At 40.8% G+C, this 18,239-nt stretch overlaps 2 protein-coding genes across 2 annotated transcripts; one reads left to right on the forward strand and one right to left on the reverse strand.

Moving 5' to 3' along the window:
• The first annotated feature begins 741 nt into the window (after positions 1-741).
• Positions 742-4,086, forward strand: LOC114443319 (calcium-binding protein P-like). The gene is made up of 2 exons (XM_028417248.1): positions 742-915; positions 1,351-4,086. The coding sequence occupies exon 2, from the start codon at positions 1,358-1,360 to the stop codon at positions 2,720-2,722; it is 1,365 nt and encodes a 454-aa protein (XP_028273049.1). The 5' UTR covers positions 742-915; positions 1,351-1,357; the 3' UTR covers positions 2,723-4,086.
• A 2,412-nt stretch (positions 4,087-6,498) lies between these two features.
• Positions 6,499-16,133, reverse strand: LOC114443344 (calsenilin-like). The gene is made up of 9 exons (XM_028417282.1): positions 15,927-16,133; positions 14,017-14,191; positions 9,107-9,231; positions 8,008-8,077; positions 7,802-7,872; positions 7,608-7,715; positions 7,420-7,524; positions 7,237-7,299; positions 6,499-7,149 (listed from the first exon to the last, which is right to left on the reverse strand). The coding sequence occupies exons 1-9, from the start codon at positions 15,930-15,932 to the stop codon at positions 7,102-7,104; spliced, it is 771 nt and encodes a 256-aa protein (XP_028273083.1). The 5' UTR covers positions 15,933-16,133; the 3' UTR covers positions 6,499-7,101.
• Positions 16,134-18,239: the final 2,106 nt, after the last annotated feature.

An 18,239-nucleotide genomic window follows, 5' to 3' on the forward strand; every position in this document is an offset into this window, starting at 1 on the left:
TAGCGATGCGTCCTCCAAATTCAGGCAAAAGGAGGACGCATTTGGAGGACGCATTTGAAGGACCCTTCGACTTTTGGCGAATTGGGACAGCCTTCGCGCAGCTTTGTGACGTAAGCGGCCTTAAAATGCGCACTCCGAAGGATGCAGACCCTGAAATGAGACACAGCCTTATGTTAAATAATCTGACAAAATGGACGATCATCACACCAGCATATCCATACTATGTAGCCTTTATTGAAATCATAATGTCCGTATTTTCGTTGAAATAGCTAAATTAATTAGAAAATTCTGAATATAAGTTTGATAGAGCAGCATCTAATGAGCGTTTTAAGACTAAAATGGAGTCTGTAGCTTGAAATTTGTAGGAGGAGATACATTTGGCATATGACCCTCGTTGAAGGGCTCTCTCACAGACACCGAAATTGCTTAATATTTGAAAAACTATAGTTTTTTGAAAAAAAAAACTTGATGTTGACCCAGAATGTCCTCGGTGAAGAAGAAGAAAGAGGGTGAAGAACAAGAGTTTGATTGCCTAGCAACGGCAACCACACCATTAACCACACATGCAGAGGAGGAAACCTCACAATATATTTAAACCGACTAAAAAGTATTTTGTTATAATATTGGATTTAATAATGATGTCGTTGAAATATAACCCCAAGAAAATACCATTTAAAAAGAAACCATTACTTACGTTCCTCTCATGGTTTGCGCATGTGCCGCCCCCACACACAGCCTGTTTCCTGAAGGGGGAAGCAAAAACGAGCGCACCCTGCTCAGAGAATCCACCCTGACTCAGAAGAGAGAGAGAGAGGGAGAGAGAGAGAGAGAGAGAGAGAGCGAGAGGGAGGGAGGACAACAAACGCGTTTTTATCAAATTTCCATCGAAGAGCGCAGACAAGCTGCCGATTCACGGTAAGAAATGACTGCTAATTCAGTAATATGTAACGAAGATGATGTTACGTAAGTCTCGATAAAGACACAAAACGACGCGCATGCCCGTTATAATGTGATAACGCTACATGTATCTGAGCGAAGGGAAGATGCAGTGATGGTTACTGCAGGTTCACAGCGATATGGCTGACATTTTTTTTACCTTATAATTCTGTGTAGGCGGCGATAGAATAACAAAAACGACCCTCAAAGGCAGAATAACGTTAGGACGCGGGCTGCATATGGCTGTTTGCCGCTATGGGGCCTACGGGAATAAATGATTTGGCCTACTGCAGTGTTTCCTTACAATTTCCCACTTACAAATGGAAAAGTGCAGGTCATCAAACGCAAAACATAAACAGCAGCATTTGTTTTCATTGCTTTGTGATGATTGACTCGGCACTCTCTTCTCCTCAGGATCACAATGGGGCGGTTCTGTGAGGTGGCCTTTTTATCTCTTCTCATTCTGACCCTGTTAAACACTGAATCAACATGGGCTAAAAAAGGTGGCAGCTTCGGTGGAAGGAAAACGTCATCTTCCAGCAGCAAGACTGGAACACACTCAAAGCCATCGAGCTCTCAGCCAGGAAACTACCCTCGGCAGCCACAAAGTCCCAATCGAAACACCAATCCTTATCCTGCAGGTGGGAGCTACCCCTACCCAGGAGCAGGCAACACTAATCAAGGAGGATATCCGAGACAAAACCCAGCTGGTAATCCAGGAGCTGGAGGTTATCCAAACCAGAATCCTGCAGGGGGCTATCCAGCAGCAGGTGGATACCCTGCAGCTGGAGGGTATCCTAATCAAAACCCAGGAAGGAATTATCCAAATCAATATCCACCCGCTGGAGGCTACCCAGCTGCAGGAGGAAACCCTAACCAGTACCCTGCAGCAGGAGGTTATCCAAACCAGTACCCAGGAAGGAATTATCCTAACCAATATCCAGCTGCTGGGGGCTACCCAGCTGGTGGGTACCCTAACCAAAGGGGTGGCATAAATCCAGGAGGATATCCGAATCAGTACCCAGCTGCGGGTGGTTACCCAGTGAGAGGGGGTGGTGCAGGACAGGGTTGGGGTGTGCCTGGTGCAAATCCAGCAGGTTACCCTGGTGGAGCGGTTGGGGGGTATCCTAACTGGAACCCAAACAATAAGATCCTCAGTCCCCGCTATGGTGGAGGAGGGTATGGATATGGTGGTTATGGGATGGGAGGATCTCCTTTCTCTCGCTCTGTACAAAGCATGGGTTATGCACCCAAGTCCACAGGTTTTGCCAAAAAAGCCATGCTGGCAGCAGGTGTCGGTGCCGTGGCTGGAATGGCTGTTGGATATGGACTAGGACGCTTCCCTCGACCACATTTCTCTTTCCGCAACCCAGAAGAAGAATACTACTACAACAATTACATGTACCGTCGTTACGGCACTCGTTCAACGGATGAAAAAGATTATGGCCGTGATTATGTTTACCAGCCTCCTCCACGGGCAGAGCCTTATGAGAAGTTCATGGATCGTTGTATGAACAGCAGCTCTTCCACTCCCAAGAGTGGAGCTGCTGCTGAGGAGGATGATGACACCGTCAGCATTGAGGAGATTGGTTATCCAGCTCTAATCGAGCAAATGAAGGCCAGGAGCTGTGTAGAACAGTACATGGTCTACTCTGAGCATTTTCTGCAGGAAAGAAAAGCCGAGCAACAATTCCAGTCAAACCGCAGTGGCCCTAAGAGCTACGGGGTCATTCAGCTTTTCACTTCAGTCGTAATGCTACTTTCCAGCATGTGTTTGCTCCAGTGAAGGTAAAAAGCCGCTCTCTCACCACACCCACAGGGCTTTCTACTGCTTCCATTGTACCAGCATGTTCACATCCTGCTTTTTTACAATATCTCCATTACACAGTCCATAGCTGTATACTTTCATGCAGTACAACAACGTATGACAACATATTGGAAAACTAAATACACTGACATGTTTATACTAACACAGCCCATTTTAAGAGGTAGCAGATACTTTCAAAATGATAGGTATTTCTTGTTAAAGTTGCTGTTTTTGTTGTGTTTTTTTTTTCCAAGAATGATTTTTTTAGCCTCTTTTAGTTTGCACTTTTAACTCCAGAACACTGAATACAAAGAAAAGCAGAATCAGGGCATACTATAGTGATGTTAATGTTAATTTAATGAAAGAAGGACCACTGACAGGGAGGTGTCTTTCTCAGAGAAACAAAAACTGCTCTTAGTCCGCAGTGTGGTTCACTCCACATTACAGTAGATCTATGATTACATACTGAGCTGGCATTATGTTTATATATGTTCTGCACGGCTGTGGAAGATGCGATTATTTAGTGACCACATGAAGGAAATATTCCTCATCATCACACACACTGACCCTTATAATGGCGTATGTGTCATCAGTCAGACAACAATAATGATTGAAGTACTAACACTGGCTTATATATAGCCTTGTATCAGTGGAAATCTTGGAGGGCATTTAAGTGTCTTGCTGTATGTGGAGAGGTGTACCTTTCCAGCTTTACATGCTTTTTGATCTGGAGCTGGTCAGTATAACTTTGCGTCTTCCTCTAATCAGCTGCAGCCTCCCATAGAGCACAGTAAGATAGTCATAGGTCAGGTGTTGATGCATGTATAAATACCTCTGTTTGTTTTCCCTCATGCTCTAGCCCCCCCTGGCTGCCATGATGGTCATGTGTTTCTGATTATACACTACACATAATGTACGGCACTTCAAAAAAATGTGTTCTCCCTTATTATTTGCAATCTTGGTTTGAACACTCAGTGGATTATAGAATTATGTAAATGCATTTGCAGTCTGCCTCCAATGCTACAAAAGGATTTAAACAAAACATGCTGTACAGTATATCTAAAGTGATAGTAAGCACATTTTTACATGTAGTAATGACATGTGTTTTATTTCATTATTTCCTTTGAGTTAGCACTCAATTTCAGTTAATTTAATTGATTAAAAAGTTTAGTTTGGCTGTAGAATATCTGTAAAGTGCACTTATTTCCCTTTAAAACTGGATATTCTGTATCTGTGTTTTTGAGCTCCTATTGGGAGTTTAGACATCTAAGTGAACTGCTTGTTTTCGAGTCGCATTTTGTAAATGTTGTCCATCATATAATATGGGTACTATGGTTTGTCATTGATGTTTATGTGTTAAATAAAACAAAAATTAAAATTGTCACTGTGCTTTGATTTATACACTTAAACATTTTACCAAGTTAAAATAACATCTGTCAGAAAAAAAACTCCACTCAAACTTGCTGGCGGTTCAAGGACAACATTTTAATGCATGTTTTTGTCATCATTTCAGTAAAAACAGTTTCAGAGATGAAGTGTTTGTGGTTACTACAGTCACTGATGGATCCAAAGAGTCAAAGTAAATGATAAAAGCAGCACTTACTGACTGTCTCTCACAGTCAATTATCAATTAGAAACCATCATGTTTCTAATTTTCTAACTCGAAGCTGTTAAATCAAGTGGAAAAATGTTAAACCATAAACAGCAGGCAGCATCATTTGTTCCAAAGCTCTTTCATTTGATTACTGTTGAATCATGGATTAAATGTCTCTAATCCAGGCAGCTGTAATGAGGAACGGCAGCACATGTCCAAGTATGAGAAAGATGTTAGTCATGGGTGTGGCCGGAGCGGCGCTGTTAACAAAGGCTCTCCAGTGAGACTGGTTGTGGTATCCTCGGCCTTCCTGGTAGTACTGCTGTTGCTGGTGCTCAGAGGAGACTTTCTTCCGGCTGTAATGATTCCCAGAATCGTGCTTCGGCCTGCCAAGGAACCCCAGGCCATAACCGGTGCCTGTGCCTCCTAGCATCCCTGCTGCTGCTGCTCCTGCCCATTTCAGGCCCTGCTTGGAGAGGCCTCGGCCCTGTGAGGAAGACCCTTTGTCATCTCCCTCACTTTTACCACGACCCTTGAAGTTTCCACGCTTACAGTATGCATACTGAGGACCTGGGCACAAAGCTGCCAGGAGCAGAATCCAGACCCACAGTGAGAGCAGCTTCTGCTGAGAAGTCATTACCGAAGACCTGCAGAAACAAAAGTGCAAAAAAGTCATATTCTTGTTTTTTAAAAATATTATTCACACTTTTATGTATTCATTTGAGAGACAGAGAGTGTAGCTTGTAAAGAATGTTGGCAATCACTTGAACTGGAATTAAAGCTATTGATTTACTGTAGCTCACAGGTCACATGCTCACTCTGACACAACAGACATCTAGAACGGTCCACATGCCCTGTCAACACTGGGATTAGCTGGGTATTATGTGAAGCACATTTCTCTTCTCTTTGATGATGTGTTTGTTTTCTGGCTTTGATTAGCGGCGCATATTTTCACAAAACACATCAGTGTGTGTTGTATCAAAAATGCAGGTATATCAGCAATACGTTTGGAAAAAGACCATTTAATATTAGACAGGTAAAAACATGATTAAAATGCAGACCTTTATGAAACAAATCATCTTAATGTTAAATTAGTGGAATAATGTTTACAGTAGGATAACAGGATGCTTATTTACCTTTCTGATCAGTCACATAGAGCTTATGGGGATGGAGCAGCAGTCGTTTTTTCACACCACAACACAGTGTAGCAGAGCCACATGTTGTTTTTCATGATCATTTCCATACAATCATCCAGTCAGCACAGCTCCTCCCCAAAAAACAAACTCTGCATTGCTATTGGTTCCAGATCAATAATACAGAATGGGGTCAAAGTGTTTTGCTGATGGTGGTATTTCACATACAGGACTCTTCCATTATTCAGCAAATGGGAAGTGCGTAAACAAATACTGTCTCTCGTGCACAAAGGGTCATTGAGGTTTCTGGTCTTTGCAGAAGGAATCATTTTAATATATTTGTCAAAATAGACAAGATACAACCTGCCAAATGGAAATCCTGGGTGCCATCACTCATCTCTCCCAGGATCTGCCACTGATTCATTTACTGATCTGTCATGATCACATGGATCTCATCAATCGTCTCCTTCCAGGCTTTTTCTGCATGTTTCTATTTAGCATCCCCCTTCCTCACCATGCTGCAAAAAAGGAGTACCCCCCCCCCCCCCCACCCGCCACCATGTCCTCATTAAACTGCTCCTTGAGACCTAGATGACTGCAAGAAGGCTGATGTGATTAGACCTTGCAGACTGATGTCTTCAAAAAGTTCAAGTTTTGTGATTCCAGAACAACATTTAGTGCAATCAATAGAGGGATATATCAACTCAAATATAAGGTAGGTATGTAAAAAGCATCATCACAGAATATGAGAACATTAGTTGGAACTACGTACTTTCTGACAAGAACACAATCAACAAGCTGCTGATGGTGACGACATCTTTTTCTGTATGAAAAACAAGACTTATGTGGAGACACAAGAGATTCCAACAAAGATGTAACAAGACAGACGATTGTTCAAAAAGCAAAAAATTGAGAAACAATCTTGATGTGAAATCTTTCTTCTTGAGGGATGGTACATTACGAACAAGAGGAGCTCTGTGCAGTTTGAAAACAGAGAAACATCCATGTCACTTGCTGCATGCAGAAAGTTGCTTAAAAGTTCGTTTTATTGCTTCACATGGTCAAAAACAATGCAACAAGTTCCATGTCATCATGTGATGATAGATAATATCACATTTTATTTTAACGTGTACTGTACATTTCACATGTGTCACAGATCTTAGCTTTGTGCACTACAAACATGAGAGGATTTTGATCACCTGTTGCACACAAATGTCTCTGACATTATTCAGCAGATTTTGCATCAACGACTTGCAGCCACACACACACAAAACAGTATTGACAAATTCTTCTTATTTGCCTGAATTTTAAAGTGATAAAAACACTTTCTGTTTGTGTTCAAAGTGGTTTGCATCACATGCTTTTTAATGTTAGACAAATACTCATGCTCATCTGGCCTCCTTTTCCTTCATGTGCAAAAATAACACTATCATGCACAGAAACATCTTCAAGTGATTCAGTGACTTTTGCTCTTTTCTCTGCACAGAACTGTTTGATTGAAAATATTATAGTGATTCCCAGTTTTTTGTTAAAATGTGTTGCATGACCCAGTTCATCCTTTATGGGATGTTCCAGAAGCTTGTAGCTGGAAGCACTTTGCATGACGACTGCTCCACATTTCTCTGCAAACACTAGATGACATTCTCAAAGAGCTGCATGGAAGCCATTATGTTTTCATCCTGTTAAGGAAAGAAAAGTGATGAAGGGGGATAAGGCAATGGACTGAACTGGACTCAATAGGAGACCATCTTTGATGATGGATTTACCTTTTGGCAGGTCTCTATGAATTCATCTATAGTTACCACTCCGTCTCTGTTACGGTCCATTTTCTGACATGTAAAGAAAAGATTACTCATGTTTAGTATCAAAAGTTAATAGTAAAATTCCTTTACTGTGTAAAAGTAGTAATAGCAGGGATTGCACTGTGTGGGTTTGTGAATGAAGTACACCTGGAAGAACTTCTCTACATGCTCAAAGGGGGAGTCGTCCCGTACACTGGGTAGAGTGTATCTCCCCATCATGTCATAAATAGACGTCATTATTGCCATCATTTCCTGCAGAACAAAAAGACAGAAGGCAGCCGTGCAGCACGTCTGTAGGAACCTTAAATATGCATCAGTTTAGATTATCACCTCACCTCTTTTGTGATGTAGCCATCTTTGTTGATATCATATAGATTAAAAGCCCATCGCAGTTTCTCTGTAACAGACCCTCTGAGCAGCACAGACAATCCTATCACAAAATCCTGTAGAAATACAATTCAATGTTTTATCAACTTCAAACAAGTTCTTAAAATGCTACATATGCAAACCCTCTGCATGATGTACCCACCTCAAAGCGGATAGAGCCGTTTCTGTCCATGTCAAATGCATTGAACAAGAAATGTGCATATGTGGTCGCGTCTGAGAACAAACAATACATTTCAGATTAAGAAACAGGAAATAGAAAGGTTATATGCAACAGATGTTTGACTCCTTGTGATATGGAGTCAGACAAATGCAGGGATCATATATTTATAGGCAAATATCAGACTGTACCTCCCTGAGGGAAGAACTGTGAGTAAATGTTCTTGAATGTTTCCTCGTCTACAAGCCCACTGGGACATTCCTAGTGAAAAACAGACCAGAAGTTTAAAACAGTTGATGTCCTGTTATCAAAACATAAACATTTGAGTTTAGTTATTTCCCCAAAATCATGAATATGTGTGGACATTGCCATTTCTTTAAAGTCAGTCAGTACCGTACATGCATGCACCCTGCCATCATCTACCATCACATTCTGAGAAACTATTAGCATCTAAAATCCCAGACAAGCAGACAATACGGTCATACATTCCAGCAGCATTTCAAGGAATTGCTCTGGGCTTTGCAAAGGAAAAAAAACTGCTCTTCACTTTCAAACTGTGCAGAGGAGCCCACAGTGCACACATAGTGCACAGACACTAGAGGGGGTGAAGAGCTGACTATGCCTCATTTAACATGCATGCATTTTATTTTGTCCAAAGATTCCTGTTAGGACAGCAATAAACTAATTGAAATGTTTTAAAAGGGCTTGACATCATCCAACAAACCAGGCATGATTGTAGTGCAAAGCAAAGTGCAATGTGTCCATTATTGTTAATGTTATTACAGGTCTATTTGTACTGCCGTGACTGGTAAAATGCGTCTGGTTGGTTCTGTGAATGTGTCTTGTGGAGACGTCCTTGCAGCTTTGTTTACCCTGAACATTTCTAAGCACAGCTCATCATGTGCGTCATTAATGTCTCAGTCCAGAACCTCATAAAACATTTGCAAGCATTATTTAGTCTAAAGCCCGCTTTGTTTACACCAGCTTGTGGTCTTCTTCTCCTCTTTAATGGAGCTTTAGTTCCTTTAATGGCGCATTACAGCAGCTAACTGCCAATATGTATTAACCGGTCCTGCAGCAGGCAAAATATCAAAACAGTCCTGGGTTGGTGCACTCCATGTTTTTGTGTGCATTTTAAACAATGCGGGCACCTGCTCAACAAAACATCGATGAGCTAGTTCCATTAATGCGGGCATAACAGCATAGAGTTTAATGTCACACACACAAACACAAACACACTTCTATACACAAGGACAAAATAAAGGAGCCACTATCTGTCTGTTTTCATACATTTTTGAAGCCTCTGTAAAGAGACTGGAGCTCCTTCCTGGTGAACTGGGTCTGGGCTTGGAGCTGCTCGAGGCCTTCAGGTTGGTGCCGCACCATTGAGAGTTCAAGGTCACTGTCAGTGCTGTCTGTCACATATGGAAACAGAAAAAAACAGGAGAAGGGAGAGAGGGCGGAGAAAAGAGGGAGGAGGTAACAGTAAGACAAGAAATAAAAAAAGAAGGGAAGGGCAGGACAGGAAGCAAAAATCATAGAAAATAACTTAAAATGCTCACCATCTTTTACAGAAACAAAACATAAATTGGTACAACAAAAATGGGAAAAGTTTACAAAGGAAAGGTGGGACAAGGAAATGGGTGGGAGATACAATGGCATGAGACAAATGTACAGTAGTAGAAGAACAGAACTAAGACAGAAAGAAGAAAATGAGATGCAGGATCTATTCGAGTGGAATAACTCAAGAACTTGCAGCATGAAAAAATGTTGCAAAGAAACCAAGGTAATCAGAGGAAATAAGCAAACCATACAGTAAAAAAACCTTAATAATAACAGCATTGCTAAAGACAAACTATCTTCCTCAGTGTGGACACCATCCCAGTGTTGAGAGTTCGGAACAGTTATGATTTCATTGTATTGGTAAAGTATTTCTGGAATGTAAGCAAGCTAAATCTGATTCTGACATTTTCAGCAAACATCTGTACATATACTGAAAACACTTAAGCCAAATTGGAAGCAGCTTACAAGTAGTGTAGATATTGAGTTCAAACAAAGCTGGCAGACATCCTGTACAAAGCTGACACTGTGATTATATTTGATTTAAGCTAAAATCACTACAGAAAAAGTAGTCGCATGTACACAGCAGCCAGAATTATCCAAACTTGTCCACAATGAGAAAATGTTTCTGATAGTATCAGCTTGGAAGTTCAAAACTTACAAGGTCAGTTTAAAAGAGAATCGAGAGGGGAAAGGTTTCCAGAGAGGGGTGAGAGTGACTTACTAACAGAGTAATATCCCTAAGAAATACTCACCGTCTTTACAAAAGATGTCACAAAAACAGAAAGTTGAAAAAGATGAGGAAAAAGATGATGAAGAGGGGAAGAAAAATCACATATTTGTTAAATTTTTTGGCTTTTTTGCAGTGAACACACCAAAGAAAATGCTGGTAGTTGGAGTTAATCTCACAAACTCAGCAAGACAGTGTCTGAGTAAACAACAGAAAGAGTTTGCACTGATTATTCTCTGTATAAACAAGATGCCTGCATAGCCACAATCAGTCACATATAGCATATAGATTGTGCAACATAATTAAATCACATGAATGCTCAACATGATTGTTTCTGGATTGCGGAACAGTTTACTTTCCCTGTTTCTTTGCGACTTACCTTCCAGTGACAGAGGCTCCCAAATCCCAAACTGTTTGAGCACAACAATAAATAATCCAATAACAACAATGATGGCAATTATTTCCATTCCCTCCAAACCCATTGTTACTGTGCATTAGATGTCACCTCTCCAAGCAGCTTACATCTAAAAACATCACCTGCTGCCTATCATCCGGGTCCTCTTATTTATCCTGCATCAGCAGTTATGGCTCCACTTAAACCACAGACCAGCTAGGACCAAAGTTAACAAAGGGACCTCCGAGCATCCTCCTCAGGTCCACAGTCCAGCATGTGGGCAGAAATATCTAATTCACAGACTCTCAGTTCCACCAAATCATCCATAGTTATCTCCACTTGTAGACGATCCATTTCTGTTTCGACTTTCACATCCTGGATCATTTTAGGATTGTTCCTATAACACCATCAACCCCACCTACACTCACTCCATCTCTTCTCACTCTGCCCTGAGCTGTGTGTGCATGTGTGTTTGAGGCTGGTGATGGTGTGGGTGAGGGGTTGTTACTGAAGGAATTTCCTCACTAATAGTCTGTGATTGACAGTCTAAGCTGTCTTTATTTGCTCAGTCATTTCAAAGATGCAAAACTGTAAAACCAAGCATTGATCTGCTGCTGCTGATGGCTGGGATATGAACAGCACTTAGAGTGAAGGAGCTGGCCCTGCCCTGTGTGGCGCTGCTTGTCTCTACTGGGGTGCATTCAATAAGGCTGATGGTTCACTTAGAGATGAAAATAATGAGAACTGTGAGTGAATGCAACAACGCAGGGTGCACACTTGCCGAAGTAAGTTTTCTTCTGTAACATCCTAATCACATGTGATTTCTGTCAGTCTGGCTGCTACTGATTCTGATAGGCTGTGTTGGAGGATAATCAGAGGAAAGGAGAATGTAGTTCACAACTGATGAGTCTGCACAACATAATGGACTCGGTTTAAGTAAAGTGAGATGGAAAGCTAATCAATTGTTCAGAGGTAAAATACTGGTCCATGAACAGACAGAGAAAGTGGGCCAGATATGCATCTCAATGGGGAACGGAGTGTTTTTATAAGTTAAAGACTCCAAATAGATTCACCCTTAATGCCTGAGTCTAACACTGCCATGTAAAAATACAAATGAAATCTCAAGGGCAAATGTTACCACACGTACTGTGTGTTTATGTTCTTTAGTTAGAGCAACAGTTCTGTTTAACTTACGGTAAAATACCTACAAAACCCTCACTTGTAAAAATGGAGAATGACAACGTTTAGTTACGACCCACCAGCTGTTGTTCTCTCTCTCGACTGGATTTCCAGGTCTGGCTTTAGTCTGGTTTCTAGCCCTACTTAGCAGTTCTCAGAAGCACCTACCACCACATTAACAGTTTAATGAAATAAGACTTTGCAACAACTAGTATTTATGTATCTGGTGCCATCCTGTGGTAGGATCAACATGTCCTCACTAAAAATGCCACATTTGGAAAATACATCCCCCAGATACAACGCATTTGTTACATTTATGCTTAACATGACATGTGATCGTCATCCAATCATGGGATTAATACTCAAACGTATCTCAAAGAGGTAGGTTAGAGATGGTGGAGATCTATGAAACATGGCAAACCTTTACTCAGGACTTTGTGGTTCATGCTGTGTTTTGTATTGTAAAAAGGTTTATTTCAGCCCAAACCATAATTATTCACAAACCTAACCAAGTAGGATTTAATGCAGAACAGTATCCACTGACCTTTGAGATGAAAAATGTCACTAATCAGTTTGCTCTATTTCACACATGTCTGAAAGTTTGTCATAATTATAGGGTAAGAAGTTATCACCATATTATTGTGCTTAAAATTGCCCTTCATGAATCTCCTCTGTGTAAACTGAGATCAGAGCTGATGTGTTTTCAGGCTGCTGTATGATTGCAGAAACGCTATTTTGCTTAACATGCAAAAATGTTTCATTATATTGTTTTGATATTGTTTTAAGACAGTTGTACTTTGCCAGACAGACTCAGCAAGTATGAAAAATATACAAGCTCACGTGGAACCTTGCCTGCCATAAAAATAATGCAACATTACCCTGTTTAATGCACCTTAAGTGCTGATCCATCTCTGTTCTTCTATTAAATACGGACAAGAGTGAGGTGGCTTAAGCATGCAGTGATGCAGACAGTGCAGCCATCAGTCTCACCATCCAGCTTTAACGACTGCAGAGAGAACAACATTACAGCTCAGACCATCAATCACACACTGTCACTTCCCGTCAAACATTACCTTCCTATCCTAAAACATCACTCTCAAAGCTCTTTCATTCGTTTGCGTTTGCTGGCAAGAAATGAACTTTTAGGAGAGGCCTCACACTCCTTAGGAGTTAAACGCTCTGGGTGTTTCCACTGTTTCGATTACCTTGTCTTATTCATGTTACAAATGGCTGGAAATCTCTCAGAAAATTGCACGACGTGCCATATCTGACTCTCATCTGGCCCTTCGAGCGCTTTGAGTTTCTGTTATAAGCTGACACATTTTAATTTAGTCAAGAATACGCAGCTTTGAGGTAATGAATGTCTTATTTCCATCTACCTTTGACCACTGACTTCAATGAGTTACACTTTCACAGTTATAGAGTGACTCTAGGCCACCACCTGCTGTGAACTGTGGGTGCTGCAGGAGACATTCAGGTGCCTACCAGCAGATGGGGATGAAGTCACCACAGCCATGCGGAAAATATAGTAAGGCTGAAGAAATGTTTCACTTTCAGTAAGTAACTCCACAGTGACAGAACAATTTAAAAAAAGCTACATTTGAATAATATCATGAAAACATTACAGCTATCTGGGGATACACGTGCAGGGGCACGCTTTGTGTCACACATGGCCATCTGTCTGCTGGCAGAGTGGAGTCAGCACTCTGACTGACAACAGCGGGTCATTTCTAGCAGCTACAGAGGAGCAGCCCTGTCAGTTCAGCTTTCAATATGTTGTTCCTCCTTTAAAAAATAAATAATGATACGTTTCTTTTTACATTAAGGAATCAAGATAGAATGTGACATTGGTTGGACATATTGAGCTTGTCTGCCCTGCAATCCTGCACAGCAGGGCAACTTCAATAATTTAGATAAACCAAGAAAATGGGGGCATACAGGAGCAGGCACCTGAGACTATGTTATCCTCTATATAATCATATTCTGTGTATGTCAATAGATTGTATGTTTATGCATTAAAGTGAAATGTATTGTGTTTGGTAGCAGCAGCAATCACCGACTGATTAGCTGCTAAAATACAGTGGCAGTGGGTGGAGAAAGGCAGAAAAAGGCAGACAGGCAAGAACATAGAATTTTAAATGCAGATCTATACTGTAGATAGGACATGCTTTAAAATTCATATATTCTGCAGCATATGAGACTGAGGGCTCCTACTATATGAATCCTCTCCTCCTTCCACTGCTGTCACACACAATCATGCAGATATTCAATATATTGCACTGTGCTGTTGTTCAGGGCACTCCGACCCGCTGCTATGTCTTTTATTAGAGCTTGTACCTGGCCCTTGTTGTGTGGTGCTGGCAATTATCCACTTTACAAGGCAGCACTTCATCAGGGATTTACGGGAGAACCGTGGTTTTTGCCACTTGGAGCCTTCTGTTTGGTCAGCTGGGTTTGGATCTTTCCCGTTGGCATCAGGCAGCAGCCCGCCATCCACCGCCTTCTCATCTGCCTGAGAAAAACAGGGACTATTTACTGAACAGAGACCTCAAGGTGCTTTTAAAACTTTCAAAAGTGACCACAGTTTGTTTGTCTAAAAGTAGACGCACATTACTTTCAGGTCAACTCGCTCATTTGTCTGCTGGAGGGTTTTGTGTATTATTTAATATTAGTATCAATAACGCCACTTTCTGTCACATACATCTACACCACATTGGTTAGAGCAATACTTTGTTGATGCTGCTGAATCAATGGTATTTATGATCAGATTTTCTGCACATATTTTTTCTGTAGCATATTTTAACCTTTAACCTTCAGATCATATAAAAATAAAGAAAATATCTCTAACTCCTGTGACAGAAGTGTTTCTTGGAACAGGGACACGCAGGCTCTCTTCTTCCGAGTCATTTTAACCATCCTATCTTCTCAGCTTACACTATACTCACGTTCAGTGTTTCGATATTTAGATTCATATTTCAATGATGAACTTTGAAGTTCTGAGTTGCTGAGCTTAAATAGCACGACTGTAAAACAATACAGCTGAAATGGCTTTTTGGTTCTCCTTCAATTTTGATTTTTTTTTTCTTTTGGCACCCTCTCTTTGTTGAATTTCCAGGGTCACGCAGTGTGCCAGTGATGTTATACAGTAAGTACATCAATAAATCTTTGATTTTCCTGTTACTCATCTCCTTTTTCCTCCCAGCAGTCCTAATAAAGGGCTGTATGAATAACACAGCTCAGTTTGAGGTTATTGAGATGGCGATAAGGAGTTTGTAGAGAACATGGACAGAACAGCTACGTGGGGAGTGCCCCGGGTTTGAATATGGAAGGATGCCATCACATCCAGAATGACGCTCAATTATTCACACTCCTTAAAACGGCATCAATTAAACATCAGAGCTGGCTGCCACGGTGAGGTAAAGGATGCTTGATGGACCATCCAAAATTACACATACACACAAACATACACAGACCCACACATACATACATTTGGATTATTTAAAACCACCTCTTAACAATCTGATCTCATGTCAGTTCCCCAAATCCTAACATCAGTTCGGCTTCATCAAACATCACAGAGATGAATCCTGTGGCTTTGTAGGATCTGACAAAGAGGTGATCTGGGGTCTTAACATTCAGAGCTCTGCATTATTCACAGCAAAGAAGACTGAGTGTGCAGAGTAGTGAGATGCTGCCTGTGAAGTCATCATGAACACTGTGGGCAACCGACCTCCACTGATCATCACATATGTTGCTATTTGTGCATGCACACACTCCAGAGAAAATAAGCTGCCTTACATGTGTTTACTGTAACACCCAAATCTTACAATTTACATTATGTATTAGCCTACAGTTTTTGTCCTTATAATGTGACTGTGTGAACAGATTTCTCCGTCATAACACTCTCAGAGATGGAAAGTAGATTTACTTTAGTGCTTAATCCACTTTTAGACACAAAGTTTTCGGTTTCAGATTGTATATACAGAAAATCAATTAATAAAATATAATTCATTTCAAGATTTTAAGTCCCCTCCACATTATCCAGCTTCAGCATGCTACAAAATAGTAGCTTCATTTCCCCCTTCGATGCTGCACGTCTATAATAATGCATAACTTTGTAACTGTCTAAGTTTCTTTCAACTGAAAAGTCTCATACCACAAGGTCAGATAAGTTGACTACCACAGGTGCATTTTCTTATTTAGCTATAGACATATGAAGGCATGCAGTGATAATAGCTTTACTGTACCTGCATTGTGCCTGAGTTTAGGTTCTGTTTTGAAGAAAAATAGAAGCTGAAGTGACCCTCAGTGAGCAGCAGCAGCAGCAGCAGCAGCAGTTCGCACAGACTGAGAGACAGCAGCTGTTTGGAGGGGGAGGAGTCCTGTGCTCACACACCGAGGATGAACCACACATACGAGGACAATGATGTTCAGGAGGATTCAGTGATCTGAAGGAAGACGTTCTCAAGAAGTGAGAAGGAGGAGGCGAACAATTTATAGAGCGAGGTGTTTATGAGCTGTTTACGTCGTGACTGTTGTTATTAAAGGTGCCAGTTATATTATAACCTGCACTGATGGTGTGAGGGAGTCCAGACAGTCTGGCTCCCTGAGGAAATTAAAAAAAGGATTGCAGGCTTGCCTCTGTGATCCTTCAGACTTAATAATAACAGTATTATGTTTACAGTCATACTCACTTTTTTTTCTACTCGCTGAACCACATGCATTATTTTCAGTTACTGTCATTATTTATTTATATTTTTATAAATATCATGCAAAGTGGTATTTATTGTGTGTTGGTCTCCTTAAAGCTTACTTTTGTTTTTGCCAAATATTAATAAACCATACACACAAAAAACATCCTAACATTAAAGTGGACTGTACTGTGCAGTATAGCAACACTGAAGCCACACTGAAGGCATCATGCTGCAACATTCCTTCAAATTGACTTTGAATCATGAAATTACAGCCCCGCAGGGCACACGCTGTACTTGTGCATGAGTTTCTTGAAAGGTAAATGAATACGGGCACAGGAAGCTTCCCAAAATATGCTCTGACATAGCATCTGTGTCTGCTGAAGCACCTCCTCTTCAATTCTGTGAAAGTCACGAGGAGGAGACTATTATTGTCTATAGGAAAGTCTGACAAATAAATAGCAGGGATGAGGCCAGCATGAAGAGAGAGAATAGAAGCAATGAATGGGATGCTTTTTTATGCACTTTGTGTGTTTTTGAGAATTACTGTCTTTACTCCTAAAGATGTGGACAGAGAGAACAAAATATTAGACAGTGAAAAAAGAACAATAAAAAAAAAACAGATAATTTCTCACATAATATAAACCTGTTATCTCATTACAGTCTGTATTGTGGGTTTAGTCATTTAAAAACCAACCTTGGGTCCAAAAAGGCAAAACTGCAAGGTAATGGGCTTCTATGGGCAAAACTCTTCCAGAACCTGCAAACCTGCAAAGCTCAAAAACATTAAATGACATCCCTGCAGACATGCAAGCTGCTCCATGAGGCTAGATGTTGGCATAGAGGTGATTGGAACAGGTTGATGAGCACAGTTACATGCTCTTGTCGATTAGCATAAGGCTGATGGAAAAGCCATTTGCTTTGCAGGAATGAGCATCAAATTACCTTTTTCATCCTTTAAGATATTTATCAAAAAAATATAAATTCCATCTTTTCCTTCTCTCTGACATCACGTCTCTACAGGTCTGTCTCCAGACACTGAAGTTATTTTTAACCACACAGGTTCCAGAGAGGCCCCACTTTCCCTGGTGCCTTACACATGAGCTACAGGTTTAATTGAGTGTGTGTGTGTGTGTAAAGTAGTTTCTTTTATTTTTCTCTTTCCTCATAAATGTTGCATTTTTTCTGAATTTGCCACTAACACTCACATGCATGGCTGCACACGTGTATGCACATATTCACACTGTCTCCAGCTGCTACAGAAAGACCCATTGCTGCTCAGCCTGTTGTATCAGAAGAGACATGGAGCATATGAACCTACCCGTTTTTCTTTTATAATTTTATTCATGGTTATGGGTGAGCACAGTTTATCATTTAGATTGTGTTATTCAATATGAGGCCACATTAAGTCTTTTTATAGGCCAGCAGAAGAATTTCCTTGGATCCACAGCTTCGTGCAGCCTCTTCCTCTGCTTCCCTTCAGTCTTATACCTTCTCTGCCTTCCTCTTGCCTGAAAAAATCCTCAGCACATTGTCTCAGACTTATGTGTAAAACTAAAAACTCTGTCATACAGACAGCTTTCAGAGTAACAATCTGGCTAAAACTGTGTTAACTTTCTTTCTATAAATTCACTGTAATGTTGCAGGATGTGACCTCTTCACTGCACCCCACTTGAATTATTCCCTCATGAGGTTACAGGACTCCTAACATGAAGGCATTTTAACATTTTAATTAACTCAACAGTCTTAATCCCTTCCCCTGTGTTTACTATGTCTGTGCTGCTGTGAGCAGCTTTGAAGATGCTGTCATGGTAATTTTGTATTCTGGACCGCTGAAGGTTACAGGTTAATTAACACACTGTGCCTTCA

Source organism: Parambassis ranga, chromosome 12 (genome assembly GCF_900634625.1).
Source record: "Parambassis ranga chromosome 12, fParRan2.1, whole genome shotgun sequence".
In the NCBI taxonomy this organism is placed as follows: Eukaryota; Metazoa; Chordata; class Actinopteri; family Ambassidae; genus Parambassis; species Parambassis ranga.